Source organism: Thamnophis sirtalis, unplaced genomic scaffold (genome assembly GCF_051295495.1).
Source record: "Thamnophis sirtalis isolate CommonGarterSnake01/CBP01778 unplaced genomic scaffold, rThaSir2_p1.2 scaffold_2, whole genome shotgun sequence".
In the NCBI taxonomy this organism is placed as follows: domain Eukaryota; kingdom Metazoa; phylum Chordata; class Lepidosauria; order Squamata; family Natricidae; genus Thamnophis; species Thamnophis sirtalis.
Window position 1 is genome coordinate 77,736,709 of NW_028261382.1, and position 14,095 is coordinate 77,750,803.

Genomic DNA, 14,095 nt, shown 5'->3' on the forward strand with positions numbered 1-14,095 from the left:
CCTCAAAAAAGAGGCTGCAAGTCTGGGAACGTCTGATACACTGAATACAGCATTATTTTTCCTCCTGAAACTCCCTCCCCTTCACCAAAATGGCCATGCATAGCTTTTAAAAGGCTTTCAGAGAGCTCCTGGGGGCTGGGGAGGACAGAAATGAGCAAAAATAGGCTGTTTTTTGCTCAATTTTAACCCCCCCCCGGGGGGGCCACCCTGTAAGCTTCCTAAAGGCTATCCATGACCTTCTTTGTGGAAAACGGGCTGCTTTTTGCTGGTTTGGGGGGGGCACCCCCAGGAGCACTCTGCAAGCTCCCTAAAGGCTATTCATGCTTTGGGGGGGGAAACGGTCTGTTTTTGGGAGGTTTGCAGAGAGCAAAAACTGTTTTAAAAAATTTTCCTCTTCAAAACCTTGCTGTGCCTTATACTCTGGTGCGTCTTATACTCCAAAAATACGGTATATAATCTTTTCTACAGTACCATCTACATGAATTTTCTCTGTATCTTAAAGTGTGGCAACACAATTACGAATTGCTGCATCTCCAATTCAAAGTTGGATGAAAAGAGATTCTGCGTCAGAGGCCGGAGTTTAAAGATGCGCCTTGTTTGAAAACTGGTGCTCCAGACTCTGGAAAAAGCAGAACTGACCTGACACGAAAATTAGTGGGTTTCCATGTTATCTGCCAGGCTTGGAAAACTTTGAATAGGATTGGCACCTTAAATGGCATCTATCCAGACTTCCTGTTTAAATGGGGCAGGGTATCTTCCCCTGAATGTGACTGTGGTGCTCCTCATCAGATGATTGGATCATATATAGCAGTGTAGGGCACCGAGTGCCAAAATGGGAGTGTGTGCGCATGCATGCGTGCCGGAAACCGGAAGAGCAGCTGCCTGGCACATGCATGCCCCTCTCCCCCCTGGGAGCTGCTCTTCCAGTTTCCGGTGCTCCCGTGTGCATGAAGACCAGCTGGCCGGAACCCAGAAGAGCAACATGCGATGGCTCTGCGTGCCACAGGTTGGCCATCATGGATATATATAGTGACTAGTTGCTTTGTGAGAACTTATATAGGAGGAAATACAAATTTTCTCCAGCTAACAAAGACTGTGTTTAATTAGATAAATGTCCTAAATATTAAATGTCTATGGAGATTCTCAGTCATCCAGGTCATGGTTGTCCCAAAGGTGCTTTTTCAAAATGCGTCTTCCTTGAAGAAACTTCAAGGAAGTTTCTTTAGAACTGAAGATGCTCCTTGAATGAGAAGCATAATGTCTTCAGGGGAAAACAAAGTCCATTTGTCCTTTGAAAAAGCACCTTGGGACCTAGATACAGCGCGCTTATTTCATTCCTATGAACCAGTGCATTTTAAAATGTAATTTGTAACTTTATAAATTCTTGAATCTCTTGTACCTTACACAATCAACCACACATCTGCATCTCATGTGGGAATTATTATGATGCGTTCTTTCCCGGCTATCCATGAATTATATCACATGCCAAATAAATAAATAAATATTATTGATCTGATTTTTTTTTCCTAAAAGAAACATATTCTACATTTACCTCTCTATTCCTCTCTTCTCCATGCAGCATCTCTGGAAGACCAGTTTGTCTCCAAAGTTTTGGAGGAGACATCAGCTTCAGCAGAGGATGAATTGCAGACTGACTCTGCAGATGTGCAAGCCAGTGACGCATTTATATCAAAAGCCCACCTTGGCATTGAGCAGGGTTCATCCGTGTCTTCTTCTCCATTAGAGGCTACGGAGGAGAATACGGTTCCAGCGAGGCTCAACCCAGACCACACGTCAGGCACGCCATCCCAAGAGGAGCAAAGGGACATTTTGAAGGAAAGCCAAGATATCCCCATTCAAGAACCTTCAGAAGTCAAGTCAAGTGTTGAGAACATTGCTAGTAATAAGAGCAAGCTCCCGAGGGCGAAACCCATCGCTCTTCAAAAGAAAATGGGGGGAGAGAACTCCGAGGCTGAAGTGACTACCGAAAGCCCCCCTATTCCCAAAGCTACCTACCACTTCGATCCAGAGGAATACAATGAGACTGTGAACCCCTTTAGGATGGGAGGCTCCAAATGTCCAAACTCGCCCCCTGCTTCTCGGCCAAGTGCTGATCTTCCCCATAGTGACCCCAAGCATCCCAGCTCAGCGGGAGCTGGAGATTGCAAGACCAGGGCTGTGAAACTAGAGTTTGATTTTGCTGAAGAAGCAGAAAACGCCGAGCCCAAGAAGCTCCCAGCAAGAAAAATGGGGAAGAGGCCAAGCAGTAAGTTGTCTCCTAAGAGACAAAGGGCCACCCGACCTGTTGTAGGTCCCGAGGATGGAGAGAAGACAATAGTGCCTGAGGCATCGGTGGCACCTCTGACCAGAGCGACTCCCCTGGCAGACACCAACCAATGGGATGACCCTGCCTTTAACCCCTTTGTGGGCAGCTCCTCTTTGCAGGATTCTCCCACGCTCACAAAACGTTCCTATCATTTGGACGTGGGTGACCCTTTCAAGCCGGGCAGTAAGACCTTGTCCACCGTAGGAGCTGATTCTTGTCCTTCCGCAGAGAACAGTCTCAACGAGATCCTGGAGTCGCAAGCCCGAGAGGCCGCGGGAGATGATTTGAAGACAAGCTTGGCCCCACAGAGCTCCAGATCACGGCTGATAACGTGAGTGACAGGGGGTCTCAGCAGGGGAGGAAAGAGGGACGTCTGAAGCTGATGAGGGTTCTAAGTAGGATTGTATGTCCTCCAGGATGTCAGGAACTCAACTGTTGCAACCAGAGGTGGGCCACTGTCAGTTCAGACCGGTTTAGGCGAACCGGTAATTCCGACCGCCAGCCAGGCCTGCCACCCGCCCAGTGGCATCCCATTCTATATACCGTATTTTTCAAAGTATAAGATGCACCTTCGCCCCCCTAGAGAAAGGTGGAAATTTGGGTGCATCTTATACACTGAATGTAGCCCCACCCACCCACCCACCATCCCCCACTCTTTGGCCTCTGCCTCCCAGTAATTTACCTCCTTGCAGCAAATGGGGAAAATGGAGCTTGTGGAGGCTGCAATAGGCTATAGCAATCCCTGCAGCCTGAAACAGCTGATGATCGGGAGGCGCACTTAAACTGAAAGTGAAACTTGCTGTTTGCTCCACGAGGCAAATTGCTGGGAGGCAGATTTTTCCCCCCTTGTTTTCCTCCCCATGGTTAAATTAACCATGGAAAAAGGGTAGTAATAGTTATTAATTAATTACTAATTAGTATTAGTAATACTAATAGTTCATCCAAGATTAAAAACGTTTTTCCCATTAAATCTCCATCCCAAGATAGTTCATCTGGCTATGGAAGGCAGATTCTGTGGAATCCTCAGAGGTTGGCTGGTTGCATTCAGACGTTACATTATCCAAGTAGGTAACATCACCAATGATTGTTACTGACTTGTGTAATGAAATGTCTGCAAGAAACCAACCAAACCCAGAAGCCATCAAGAAGTCCATCGTTCAACCCTGAGCAACAGATTTCTATTGGAAGGAAGTTCTTGGTCTCCTCGAAAATGACTAAGCTTCTAAATATTATATTATAGTTAATACTATAAACTGTCCAGAGTTACCTTGCAGTGAGATGGGTGGTCAATAAATTTAATAAATAAAAAATCAATAAAATATTAACATTGCCAGGAAATGCTTGGTTATTTTTGCTCTTCTACCCTGTTTTCCCCAAAATAAGACTTCCCCAGATAATAAGCCTAATCGGGGTTTTGAACGCATGCACCTAAAATATTTAAATGCATGCGCCATTTCCTGGGGGAAGGGGGGAACATCCCCACGCACCCCATGTGTACCTGCCATCTACATGGAACAGCCTCACGGTAGCCGCTCCAGCAAATGCTAGCTACTGCGCCCCTTCTCTTAGTGGCGGCTGCAAAAAGAGCAGCAGGCCCAGCGATGCTAGGGCTGGCAAGGGTGTGGCAAAAACAGAGACAGAACTTCTGGCCCTCTCTGGATCAGCTGATCCATGGGCCGTGGGCCGAGGTTAGGGGGCCTTCTGCACCACAAAAATATTAAGTCCTCCCCGAAAATAAGGCCAAGCGCTTATTTCAGGGGATCAAAAGAAAATAAGACCCTGTCTTATTTTCGGGGAAACATGGTAATAATCAAATATAGCATTATTGAGGTTAGGGTGTTGAATTAAGACCAGAAGCGATCACGTTTTAAGTCCAATCTCCTCCACAAAAGTCTAGTAAGTAACCAAACCAGCCACTGTCTCTCAGTCCAACCTACCTGTTGTTGTACGATTAATTGGAAGAGGGAATACAATATATAACACCTTAAGCTCCTGCAGGAAAAATCACAGTGATTCTCTTAATAACCATGATGAAAAAGGTTATACAATTGGGCCTGGTCACATGGTGCCTCATTCAATAAGCACATTGCTTAAGGTTCCGATCCCTGCTGTCATAAGTAGAGGACTACCTTGTAATGCAATACGGAATAACACTAAAGAAGATCAACTGATATGCAGGGCAGACATGCTGTTTACTGCTTCCTTTACTGCTTCACAGTGCTTTACAGCCCTTTAAGCGGTTTGCAGAGTCAGCCTGTTGCCCCCAACAATCTGGGTCCTCATTTTACCAACCTTGGAAGGATGGAAGTCTGAGTCAACCTTGAGCCGGTCAGGATCAAACTTCCTGGCTGTGGGCAGAGTTACCCTGCAATACTGCATTCTAACCACTGTATCACCATAGATTTCTTCTTTCCTCCCTCCCTCCCTTAGCAAATAGCATTTAGATTTATATACCACTTCATAGTGCTTTACAGTCTCCTCTAAGTGGTTTACAGAGTCAGCTTGCTGCCCCCAACAATCTGGGTCCTCATTTTACTGACCTCAGAAAGATGAAAGGCTGAGTCAACCTTGAGCTGGTGGGAATCAAACTGCCAAACTGTTGGCAGACGGAAGTCAGCAGAAGTCACCTGTGGTACTGCAGTCTAACCACTGCACCACCACACCTCTACTTTCTTTTGAGATTTCCTCCAACATAACTTCCTTTTTCTTCATTTTGCACACTCGATTAATCATCTAAAACCCAGGTGGCAAACTGCACGCACCATCGTTGCAATTAACTGAATTTCGGCTCACGTTGGCTTGGTTTCAGCATACAAATCACACTAAGCCAAATTTCGCAGTATTCAAACCTGCACCAATTGAGACCTTATCTATAGGCAGGTTGTAAAAGAAACAGTTCAGTATTCCTTCATCTTGAGATGCTGACTTTTTAACTCTTCCTCTCTGGGACAGAAAGTGGTAAAAACCTGGAAGAGTTTTATTACCGTTGTCACCCACACTTCATATATTTTATTTATCCAATTTATTTACCCCCCACCCTCTCATGTTTCAAGGTGACTCTGAGCGGCTTACACCAAGGTAAAAACACACAAACACCCAACAATTATAAATATAAAAATATTAAAATTGCAAACATCAAAGCAAATTTTAAAAACAAGGGTTTGCCTGGGGAGGGGGGGGGGCAACAGGCAGAGGTGCTTTCTCTGTTGGTGCACCAGCTACCTCCAGCTACAACTTCTCCTTCTGGACCCCATGGCAGGTTTTAAGAACTTTCCCAAAGATTAAAAGAGAGAGGGTGGATCTTACCTCTTGTGGTAAAATGTTCCTGTTCTGACACAGCCTTAGCAGAAGCAAGAAACAGACTCCTTGACCCACACAAAAACCATCTTTATTTACCTCTTGTGAATTAGTGGCATTCACCCGCCGAAAAGTCCAGGCAATAATCCTTCAAGGAGTTAACTGCAGTAACAGATCTTGCAATAATTCCCAGCCAAAAGGCTGCAAATTAAGTTCTAGCAAGCAGTCTCTGTGGCACGAAACCCAATGAGCAAAATCTTCAGAAATACAACCACTCCCCTTTCCTTCTATTTAGTCCCCAGCCAGGGAGGGGCCATTCAACATCCACGTGTGCTTTGCTTCCCGAGTTGACTCCTTGTCCTTCGTTGTTCTCCTCTCCTAAGAGCTCTGCGCATGTGTGCATCTGGAACAGGCCCCAGCAGTTCTCCCTCTTCACTCATGAAAAATACAAGGGACGCAGTAGCTCAATGGCTAAGATGCTGAGCTTGTTGATCAGAATGGTTGGCAGTTTGATGGTTTGAATCCCTAGCTCCACGTAACGGAGTGAGCTCCTGTTACTTGTCCCAGCTTCTGCCAACCTAGCCGTTTGAAAGCATGTAAAAATGCAAGTAGAAAAATAGGGATTGCTTTGGTGGGAAGGTAACAGAGTTCCGTGCGCCTTCGGCGTTGAGTCATGTCAGCCACATGACCACGGAGATATCTTCGGACAGCGCTGGCTCTTTGGTTTTGAAACAAAGATGAGCACCGCCCTCTAGAGTCAGGAACAATTAGCACATATGTGTTCCCAGATTCTGGATTGATCCGGATAGATCTGATGCCATCGACTTCTTGGTAATAAGAAGCTTTTGAACAGGGAATCAGCAAGATATAGCATGGAAGTCAAGCCGGTTGTAACTGTAATTCTTAAATGTGCTAATAAATATTTGGCAGGCATCCAGAAGTGGAGGAATGGTTAATAAACAACAGGGAATTGTTGAGGAAATTAGCAGATACTATCCTGACATATTTGTAAGATGTGACATCCCATTAACATCTTAAAGGTCATGAGAAGGTCTGAGTAGTCACATCACTGATCTAATTGGAAACCTGTGATGTTCTGAGCATTGCTAAATTAAAGTTCCCAGCATCCCTGCTTTATTGATTATGCTGTCTGGATTTGATGGACATTGAAGTTCAGAACATCTGGAAGGCTTCAGCTTGCTTTTCTCTGGTCCACATTGGCTATTGCTTTCCAGAGATAAGACCTTATGGATACAGTTGGGTATCTGCTACATATAGACTACGGAAAACCCTAGGCCAGGGGTGTCAAACTCAAGGCCCGGAGGTTGACTTGGAAACAGTGGAGGACTGGCCCACGGTGCCCCTGCCAGCAAAAACAGAGCTCGGAAGGCCCACCCGTGGCCCTCCGAGCTCTATTTTTGCTGGTAGAGGCTTGCAAGAGGCCATTGGCAGCCGAAAACGGAGCTCAGGATCCCATTTTCGCTGGCAGTGTGCTCGGGCCACTGCAGGCATCCCTAATATGAGTGACATCGAGCTGGCCATGCCCATCCCAGCCTACCAAGGTCAAACATAACCCTCAGTGAAATCGAGTTTGACACTCCTGCCCTAGACCCACGTCCTGCCTCTATAATTGAAACTCTATGCCCCCAGCTGCTAAGTCTGGTTCTAAGATTTGGATCAATTAGGCAGGTTGCACACTGCATTCAGTTTTGTATGCTTGCAATTTAGGGGTTGCTAATCCCTCAGGAGCTAAGACACTGAGCTTGTCAATCAGAAAGCTTGGCAGTTCGGCAGTTTGAATCCTTAGCTCCGTGTAACGGAGTGAACCCCCGTTACTTATCCCAGCTTCTGCCAATCTAGCAGTTTGAAAGCATGTAAAAATGCAAGTAGAAAAATAGGAACCCCCTTTGGTGGGAAGATAACAGTGTTCCGTGCACCTTCGGCATTTAGTCATGCCAGACACATGACCATGGAGACATCTTCGGACAGTGCTGGATCTTTGGCTTTGAAACTGAGATGAGCACTGTCCCCTAGAGTCGGGAACGAGTAGCACATATGTGCGAGGGGGACCTTTACTTTTAATCAGCTTGAGGGCCAAGCTACCTTACCAAAATCCTAAAGCTTCCTGTCATCTAGCTGCTGGCAGACCTCATTTCTAGTTTTTGAGACCTCATTGGCCTTTGATCCAAGTGTTTGCCAGCCATAAGAAGTGGCTTTGTGTGATTTACAACGGAAGCCGAGGTTCTGAGAGACTTTAATTCCATCTGATGTTCATGCAGAACTGGTACATTTAGATATGGTTCTTATAATAAGCCATGACACTTCTTTTTGAGGCCTTTTCTCCTAGTCCTAAATATATCCAGTTCTTTTCCTTCCTAGCTTATTGGTCCTTTTCGGAGGATAACTTGAATTTATTCAGTAGGAAATATATATCTATTTCAAATATATATCTGGATCTTTCATGTATATTTTCTCCTTCCCTTCCATCTCTCTCCCTCTGCTTGTCTCTTTTGCCTGTTTATTTCTGGTGCCTCAGGACTACAGAACAAGTGAAATTTCTCTGTTTTCTGTTGTAAGTACTCTTCTCCCCACCTCCTTTTCTTTTCTTTTCTTTTTATTCCTTTTCTGGAAGGTTTGGAAGTTCTCTCTGTTTCTCCTTCTCTGGTTTTCCCTCTGTTTGCATGTTGCTTTTTCACACACCCCTCTTGCCTCTTTTCTTTAAAAAAAATGAGCGTGTTGTCCTTGGCCTCCATTTCAAAGGCACGATTTTATCTGGCAGCTTTGCTTCCCAGCGGAACAAGTAGGGGGAGAGAGGAGGAGTCTGCTTGCTGTTGATGGCATTGGCGGTCTTGGATAGCAGTAATAATGTTTGATTTGATCTGCTGTGGATGGCATGCTTATTTGCAGTGGGTGTCTGTGCCTTCCAAATGATCCTGGCTTGTGGTGTCTCCTTGCCGTGACCCGTCAAAACCGCGCTCGACAAAACCGCGCTCGACGAAAGCGCGTACCTGACGTCATCAGCAGTGCGATGAAAAAAATTAAAAAATAAATAAAATTAAAATAAAATTAAAGCAAGCCGATTCACATAAAGGTAAGGGTTAGGGTTAGGGTTAGGGTTAGGTTAAGGGTTAGGGTTAGGGTTAGGTTTAGGGTTACGTTAAGCGTTAGGATTAGGTTTAGCGTTAGGTTAAGGGTTACCGTTAGGTTTAGGGTTAGGTTTAGGGTTAGGTTTAGGGTTAGGTTTAGGGTTAGGTTTGGGGGGGTTAGGGTAAGGTTTTCGCTTTAATTTTAAATTTACCGCTCACAGCGCGATGTTTTCGTCGCGCTGTGATGACGTCACGTACGCGCTTTTGTCGAGCGCGCAATTGTCTACCGCGGTTTTGTGGTGGAACCTCTCCTTGCAGCCTCCCAAATCAGGGCTCCTCTCTGGTAACCCAGTTTCAGATTGCTGTCAAGAAAATTATATGGAAGCTCAATTGGCAAAAGAATTTGCAGTAACTGTTTCAGAATGGGGGTGAGAAGAATGGAATTAGAATTATAGAATAGCATAGAATTAGCATAGCATAGCATTAGAATTAGAATTAATTAGCAAATTAGTTAGATTAGAATAGAATTAATTAGAATTAGAATAGAATTTGTATTAGAATTAATACTAACTAGCATTAATTAATTATTAGCATTAATACTAATTAGAATTAATATTAGGGTCTCCTGCTTGAGCGGGGGATTGGACTAGATGACCTATAAGGTCTCTTCCAATTCTGTTAATCTGTTAAATTAGGAATAGAATAGAATAGAATTGGAATGGAATAAAAATGCAGTGGAATGGAAAATGGAATGGAACGGAATGGAAGATGGAATGGAATGGAAGATGGAATGGAACGGAATAGGACACAGAACAGAACATAAATTTTTATTGGACACACAAGGAATTTGTCTCTGGTGCATAAGCTCTCAAATGTACAAAACCAAAAAAAGTGATGGGTCATGACCACATAGGTGTTCAGCAGAGGGATGGCACGGAGGTAGGGAGAACTATCTTTGGGTCTAGTTGTTTCAGCATGCAATGCCCTATAAGGTGGTCCTAAGGGGAGAAGTTGAAACACTTTATGTCCAGGATTTGAGGGGTCTGTAGATACCTAACAACCAATCTTGATCGTTCTTCAAAAACTAAGCAGGATCAGACTTGGTTTATTACTGGATAGGGTACCCTAGAAAGTCCAGAGCTTCTGGCCTAGACATAGGAGTTGAGGGGAGCAGAACCCTTATTCCAGGGAAGGCAACAGCAAGCAATTCAGGACTGAAATTCAGCAGGTTCTGACAAGTTCTGGAGAACTGGTAGCAGAAATTTTGAGTAGTTAGGTGAACTGGCAAATACCACCTCTGGCTTGCCCCAGAATGCGGTGGGAATGGAGATTTTGCAGTATCTTTCCCCTGCCACGCCCACCAAGCCACGCCCACAGAACCAGTAGTAAAAAAATTGAATTTTACCACTGAAGCAATTCCTGTATTGTTGCTGAAAAAACTGCATAGATGTGTTGGTGTAAGTACCGCAAGCTTAGCTGATTCTCAAGAATTTGTAGGAGTGTCAACACATCTTCAGATATAACAAAAATCTGGATTATCTCATGGGTACCACACAAGATTTGGAGACTGGGGGCCTCGGAATAGCGGGGAAGGCAGATTCAGTCAATTCTTGTCTCAAGAACCTGTATTGCCATCCCACGCCTGTGGGGGCACCACAGCAGTTCTAAGTGCAAGGACCTGTTGTAAGTCAATTTGTTCAGCAGTGTCATAACTTCGAATGGTCGCTAAATGAATGTTCATAAGTTGAGGACTGCCTGTATTCGTCCTGGGAAATAGGAAAGGGTGAGAATTTTTTTTCAAAATAACCCTGCCTTGATTTTGTTTAGTATAAGATGAAAAAAAAAACACCACTTCGATAGCCTTTCAAGATTTTGTTATTCTACCCCACAATAAAAAGGATTTACTGGAGTCATTGCAGAGGTGATATTCAGCCGGTTCTGACCAGTTCTAGTGAACCGGTAGTGGAAATTTTGAGTACTTCGGAGAATGGGCAAATACCGCCTCTGGCTGGCCCTGCCCCTGATCTATTCGCTGCTTTGCGAGTCCTAGTTGATCGGCTGGGTGTTCTTTTGTTGCCCTGCACAGGAGAACAGAACTGGAAAGCTGGTTAGTGAGGTGAAGAGGGAATGGGGATTTTGCAGTATCCTTCCCCCAGGAATGGGGAGGGAATGGGGATTTTGCAGTATCCTTCCCCCAGGAGTAGGGAGGGAATAGATTTTGCAGTATCCTTCCCCCAGGAGTGGGGAGGGAATGGGGATTTTGTAGTATCCTTCCCGCAGGAGACTCCGTCTCTCTCTCTCTCTCTCTCTCTCTCTCTCTCTCTCTCTCTCTCTCTCTCTCTCTCTTTCTCTCTCTCTCTCACACACACACACACACACACAAACACACACTCTACTCTCTCTCCCCCTTTCTCTTTCTCTGTTTCACTCTGTCTCTCTCTTCCACTCTTTCTTTCACACTGTCTCTTTCTCTTTCTTTCACTCTGTTTCTGTCTCTTCACTCTTCTCTCTCTTTTTCTTTCTCTTTCACTCCGTCTCTTTCTCACACACACACTCTTCTCTCTCTTTCCCTCTCTTTCTCTCTTTCACTCTCTCTCTTTTCCACTCTCTTTCTTTCACTCTCTGTCTCTATGACTCTGTCTCTCTCTCTGTCTCTCGTCTCTCTTTCACTCTCTCTCTCACTCTCTTCTTTTTTTTTCTTTCAATCTCTTTCACTGTCTCTCTTTTTCTCTTTTTCTCTCTCTCTCTGTCTCTCTGTGTGTGTCTCTCTCTTCTCTTTTTCTCTTTTTCTTTCTCTTTTTTACTCTGTCCCTCTCTCCTCTCTTTACTTTCACTCTTTCACTGTCTCTCTTCTCTTTTTCTTTCTTTTTCTCTTTCACTTTCTGTCTCTCACTCTGTCTCTCTTTCAAACTCTGTCTCTCACTGTCCCTTCCCCCCTCTTAAAATAAATGGGCTGTCTTAGGCTTTCTGAGAACGTGGCAATAGAAGCACACACATTTGCCTTAATTTTCCTTTCAGCAAGGTATGTCTGGATGCACGCATGTGTAGAATCATTCTAAACTCCAGGATATTTTCATTGGGGTTTAGAATTCGCCGTGTAAGCTAAATCCCAGTTCCACGCTGGCTTTTGCCCCCTGCTTATTAATTAAGTTATCCACCGTTTTGTTGCTTAGGCATTGTTGGAGGGAAACCACGAACAAGCTCTTTAAAGACCCCTTGAAGTGGGGGGGGGGGCAAAAGATCAAATCTTGCTGTGGTGGTTTATTTCACGGCTTCGTCTTAATTGGTTGCTTCTCCCGTGGAGTCCAGAGCACAGTTGTTTGCGAGAGAATTCCCATTCAGCTCAAAGGGATGTGATGATGGCTTTATTAGTTAGCCTGAATGTAGTGCTTGGATTGCAAGAAATCACACAGGCGATTTAATCCTAAGGGGCCCCTTTGCAAATGGAATTGTGATTACAAGGTCATTCTGCTTGCACTCTGTAGCTGCACAGGCTGCGTTCCTTCGATGACCATAACACGAACCAGCATAGGCTATTAGGATAAAAGCTAGCCAGCAGCTAAAGGCTTCATTTTGCTTTTAACTACTTTCTTCCCCGCCAATTAATTTGATGGAGATGAAGGATGGCAACTGGAATAATTGTTCTATTTATTTAGCGTTTGCTGGTCTTTGATCTGCAATGGTAGGGGGCAGAAAGTAGGGTTGGGGGCAGGCTGGTTCTTGCAAATCTTTGTACATTTCTTTGTTTAGGTGAAAGAGATTGAATAATTTTACTAAGCCAGTCCAGAGCTTTGGCAAATTGTGAATTTGGAGGATGTGGGCACAGGCTCAAAATGGCTGCTGGGGTAGTCCATTGACAACAGGACTGCTGTAATTGAATATAACCAGGGATGAAATCCAGCAAGTTCTGACAGGTTCTGGAGAACCAGTAGCAGAAATTTTGAGTAGTTTGGAGAACTGGCAGATGCCACCAGAGTGGGGTGGGAATGGAGATTTTGCAGTATTCCTCCCCTTCCATGCCCACCAAGCCACGCCCACAGAACCGGTAGTAAAAAAAATGAATTTTCACACTGATTACAATCAGTTGCAAATCATCAACTTACCACAGGGGGTCCTTGACTTACAACCACAATTGAGCCCAACATTTCTGTTGCTAAGTATGACCTTTGTTAAGTGAATTTTTGCTCCATTTTACTGCCTTGCCACCGTTGTTAAGTGAATCACTGCAGTTGTTAAGTAAGTAACATGGTTAAGTGAATCTCACTGCTCCATTGACTTGGCTTGTCAGAGGGTCACAGAAGGGGATGGCGTGACTCCAAGAGGCTGCAACTGTCATAATTATACACCCGTCACCAAGGGTCTTGTCGCGTGACCATAGGGATGCTGCAACGGACATTAAATGTGAAAAACGGTCACAAGTCACTTTTTTCAGTGCCGTTGTAATTTCAGTTACTAAATGAACTGTTGTAAGTTGAGGACTACCTGTAATTGGCTAACTGCCACCCATTCTAGATCCCTCAGCACTTGCACCCACATCTGTTGTGTCTAGGGAATGGGTCTGGATATCCTGTATTGGCAATATGTCTTTCGCCTTGGAGGACTTGCTCAAAAGCCTTTTAGTGTTGGTTATTTCAAACCAAGATGACCATTCAGGAAATATTGGAGGGGAATGGCTGGTGATTTTGTTTCCCCACTGAACGTCAGCAAATTCAGGATTCGCCCTTTGTTTTGCTTCAGTCCCTCCCTCTCTGGCTGTGTGTGTGTGCGTGTCTCTTCTCCCTTGCTTGCTCTCCTCTTTCCATGGGGAAACCAGAAAATCTGACCCTAACTGCTACACCGTTTTTTTTCTTTACAGGAGTGGCTGCAAGGTGAGAAAGTATGAAACTCATTCCTTGGCCCTGGATGCTTGCGCTCAGGTAAACGTTTATTTATTTATTTATTTATTTATTTTATTTATTAGACTTATATACCGCTTCATAGGGCTTTCAGCCCTCTCTAAGCGGTTTACAATTTTTTTTAGCAAATTGAGTCAGCAACTTGCTCCCACAGTCTGGGTCCTCATTTCACCCACCTCGGAAGGATGGAAGGCTGAGTCGACCTTGAGCCGGTGAGATTTGAACCGCTGAACTGCAGATCACAGTCAGCTAAAGTGGCCTGCAGTACTGCACCCTAACCACTGCGCCACCTCGGTGTTCAGTTGCTCCCTCTTACATCAGGGCTGACCTTGTCTCGGAGGTGAAGAGCCAATGTATGGTGGCTGATTGTGGGCACAACCAGCTAGGAACGAACTTGCCAGTCTCAGAGGTTGGCATCATAGGTTTTCCTGAAGATGAGATTGTGGGCATCCATCAGTGGCTGGTATGATGAGCCAGAGAGGCTGGGTTGA

General features: G+C 44.8%; 1 protein-coding gene across 5 annotated transcripts in view; it reads left to right on the forward strand.

Moving 5' to 3' along the window:
• TACC1 (transforming acidic coiled-coil containing protein 1) overlaps positions 1 to 14,095 on the forward strand; it is a 100,097-nt gene that overhangs the window by 59,321 nt on the left and 26,681 nt on the right. For 3 of the 5 annotated variants that reach the window (XM_087706166.1, XM_087706162.1, XM_087706165.1), the window contains exons 3-5: positions 1,580 to 2,657; positions 8,160 to 8,195; positions 13,565 to 13,625. In XM_087706166.1, coding sequence (XP_087562292.1) covers positions 1,580 to 2,657; positions 8,160 to 8,195; positions 13,565 to 13,625 — 1,175 coding nt within the window. The remainder of the gene's footprint in view (positions 1 to 1,579; positions 2,658 to 8,159; positions 8,196 to 13,564; positions 13,626 to 14,095) is intronic. The other 2 variants (XM_087706167.1, XM_087706163.1) reach the window with 1 other exon arrangement.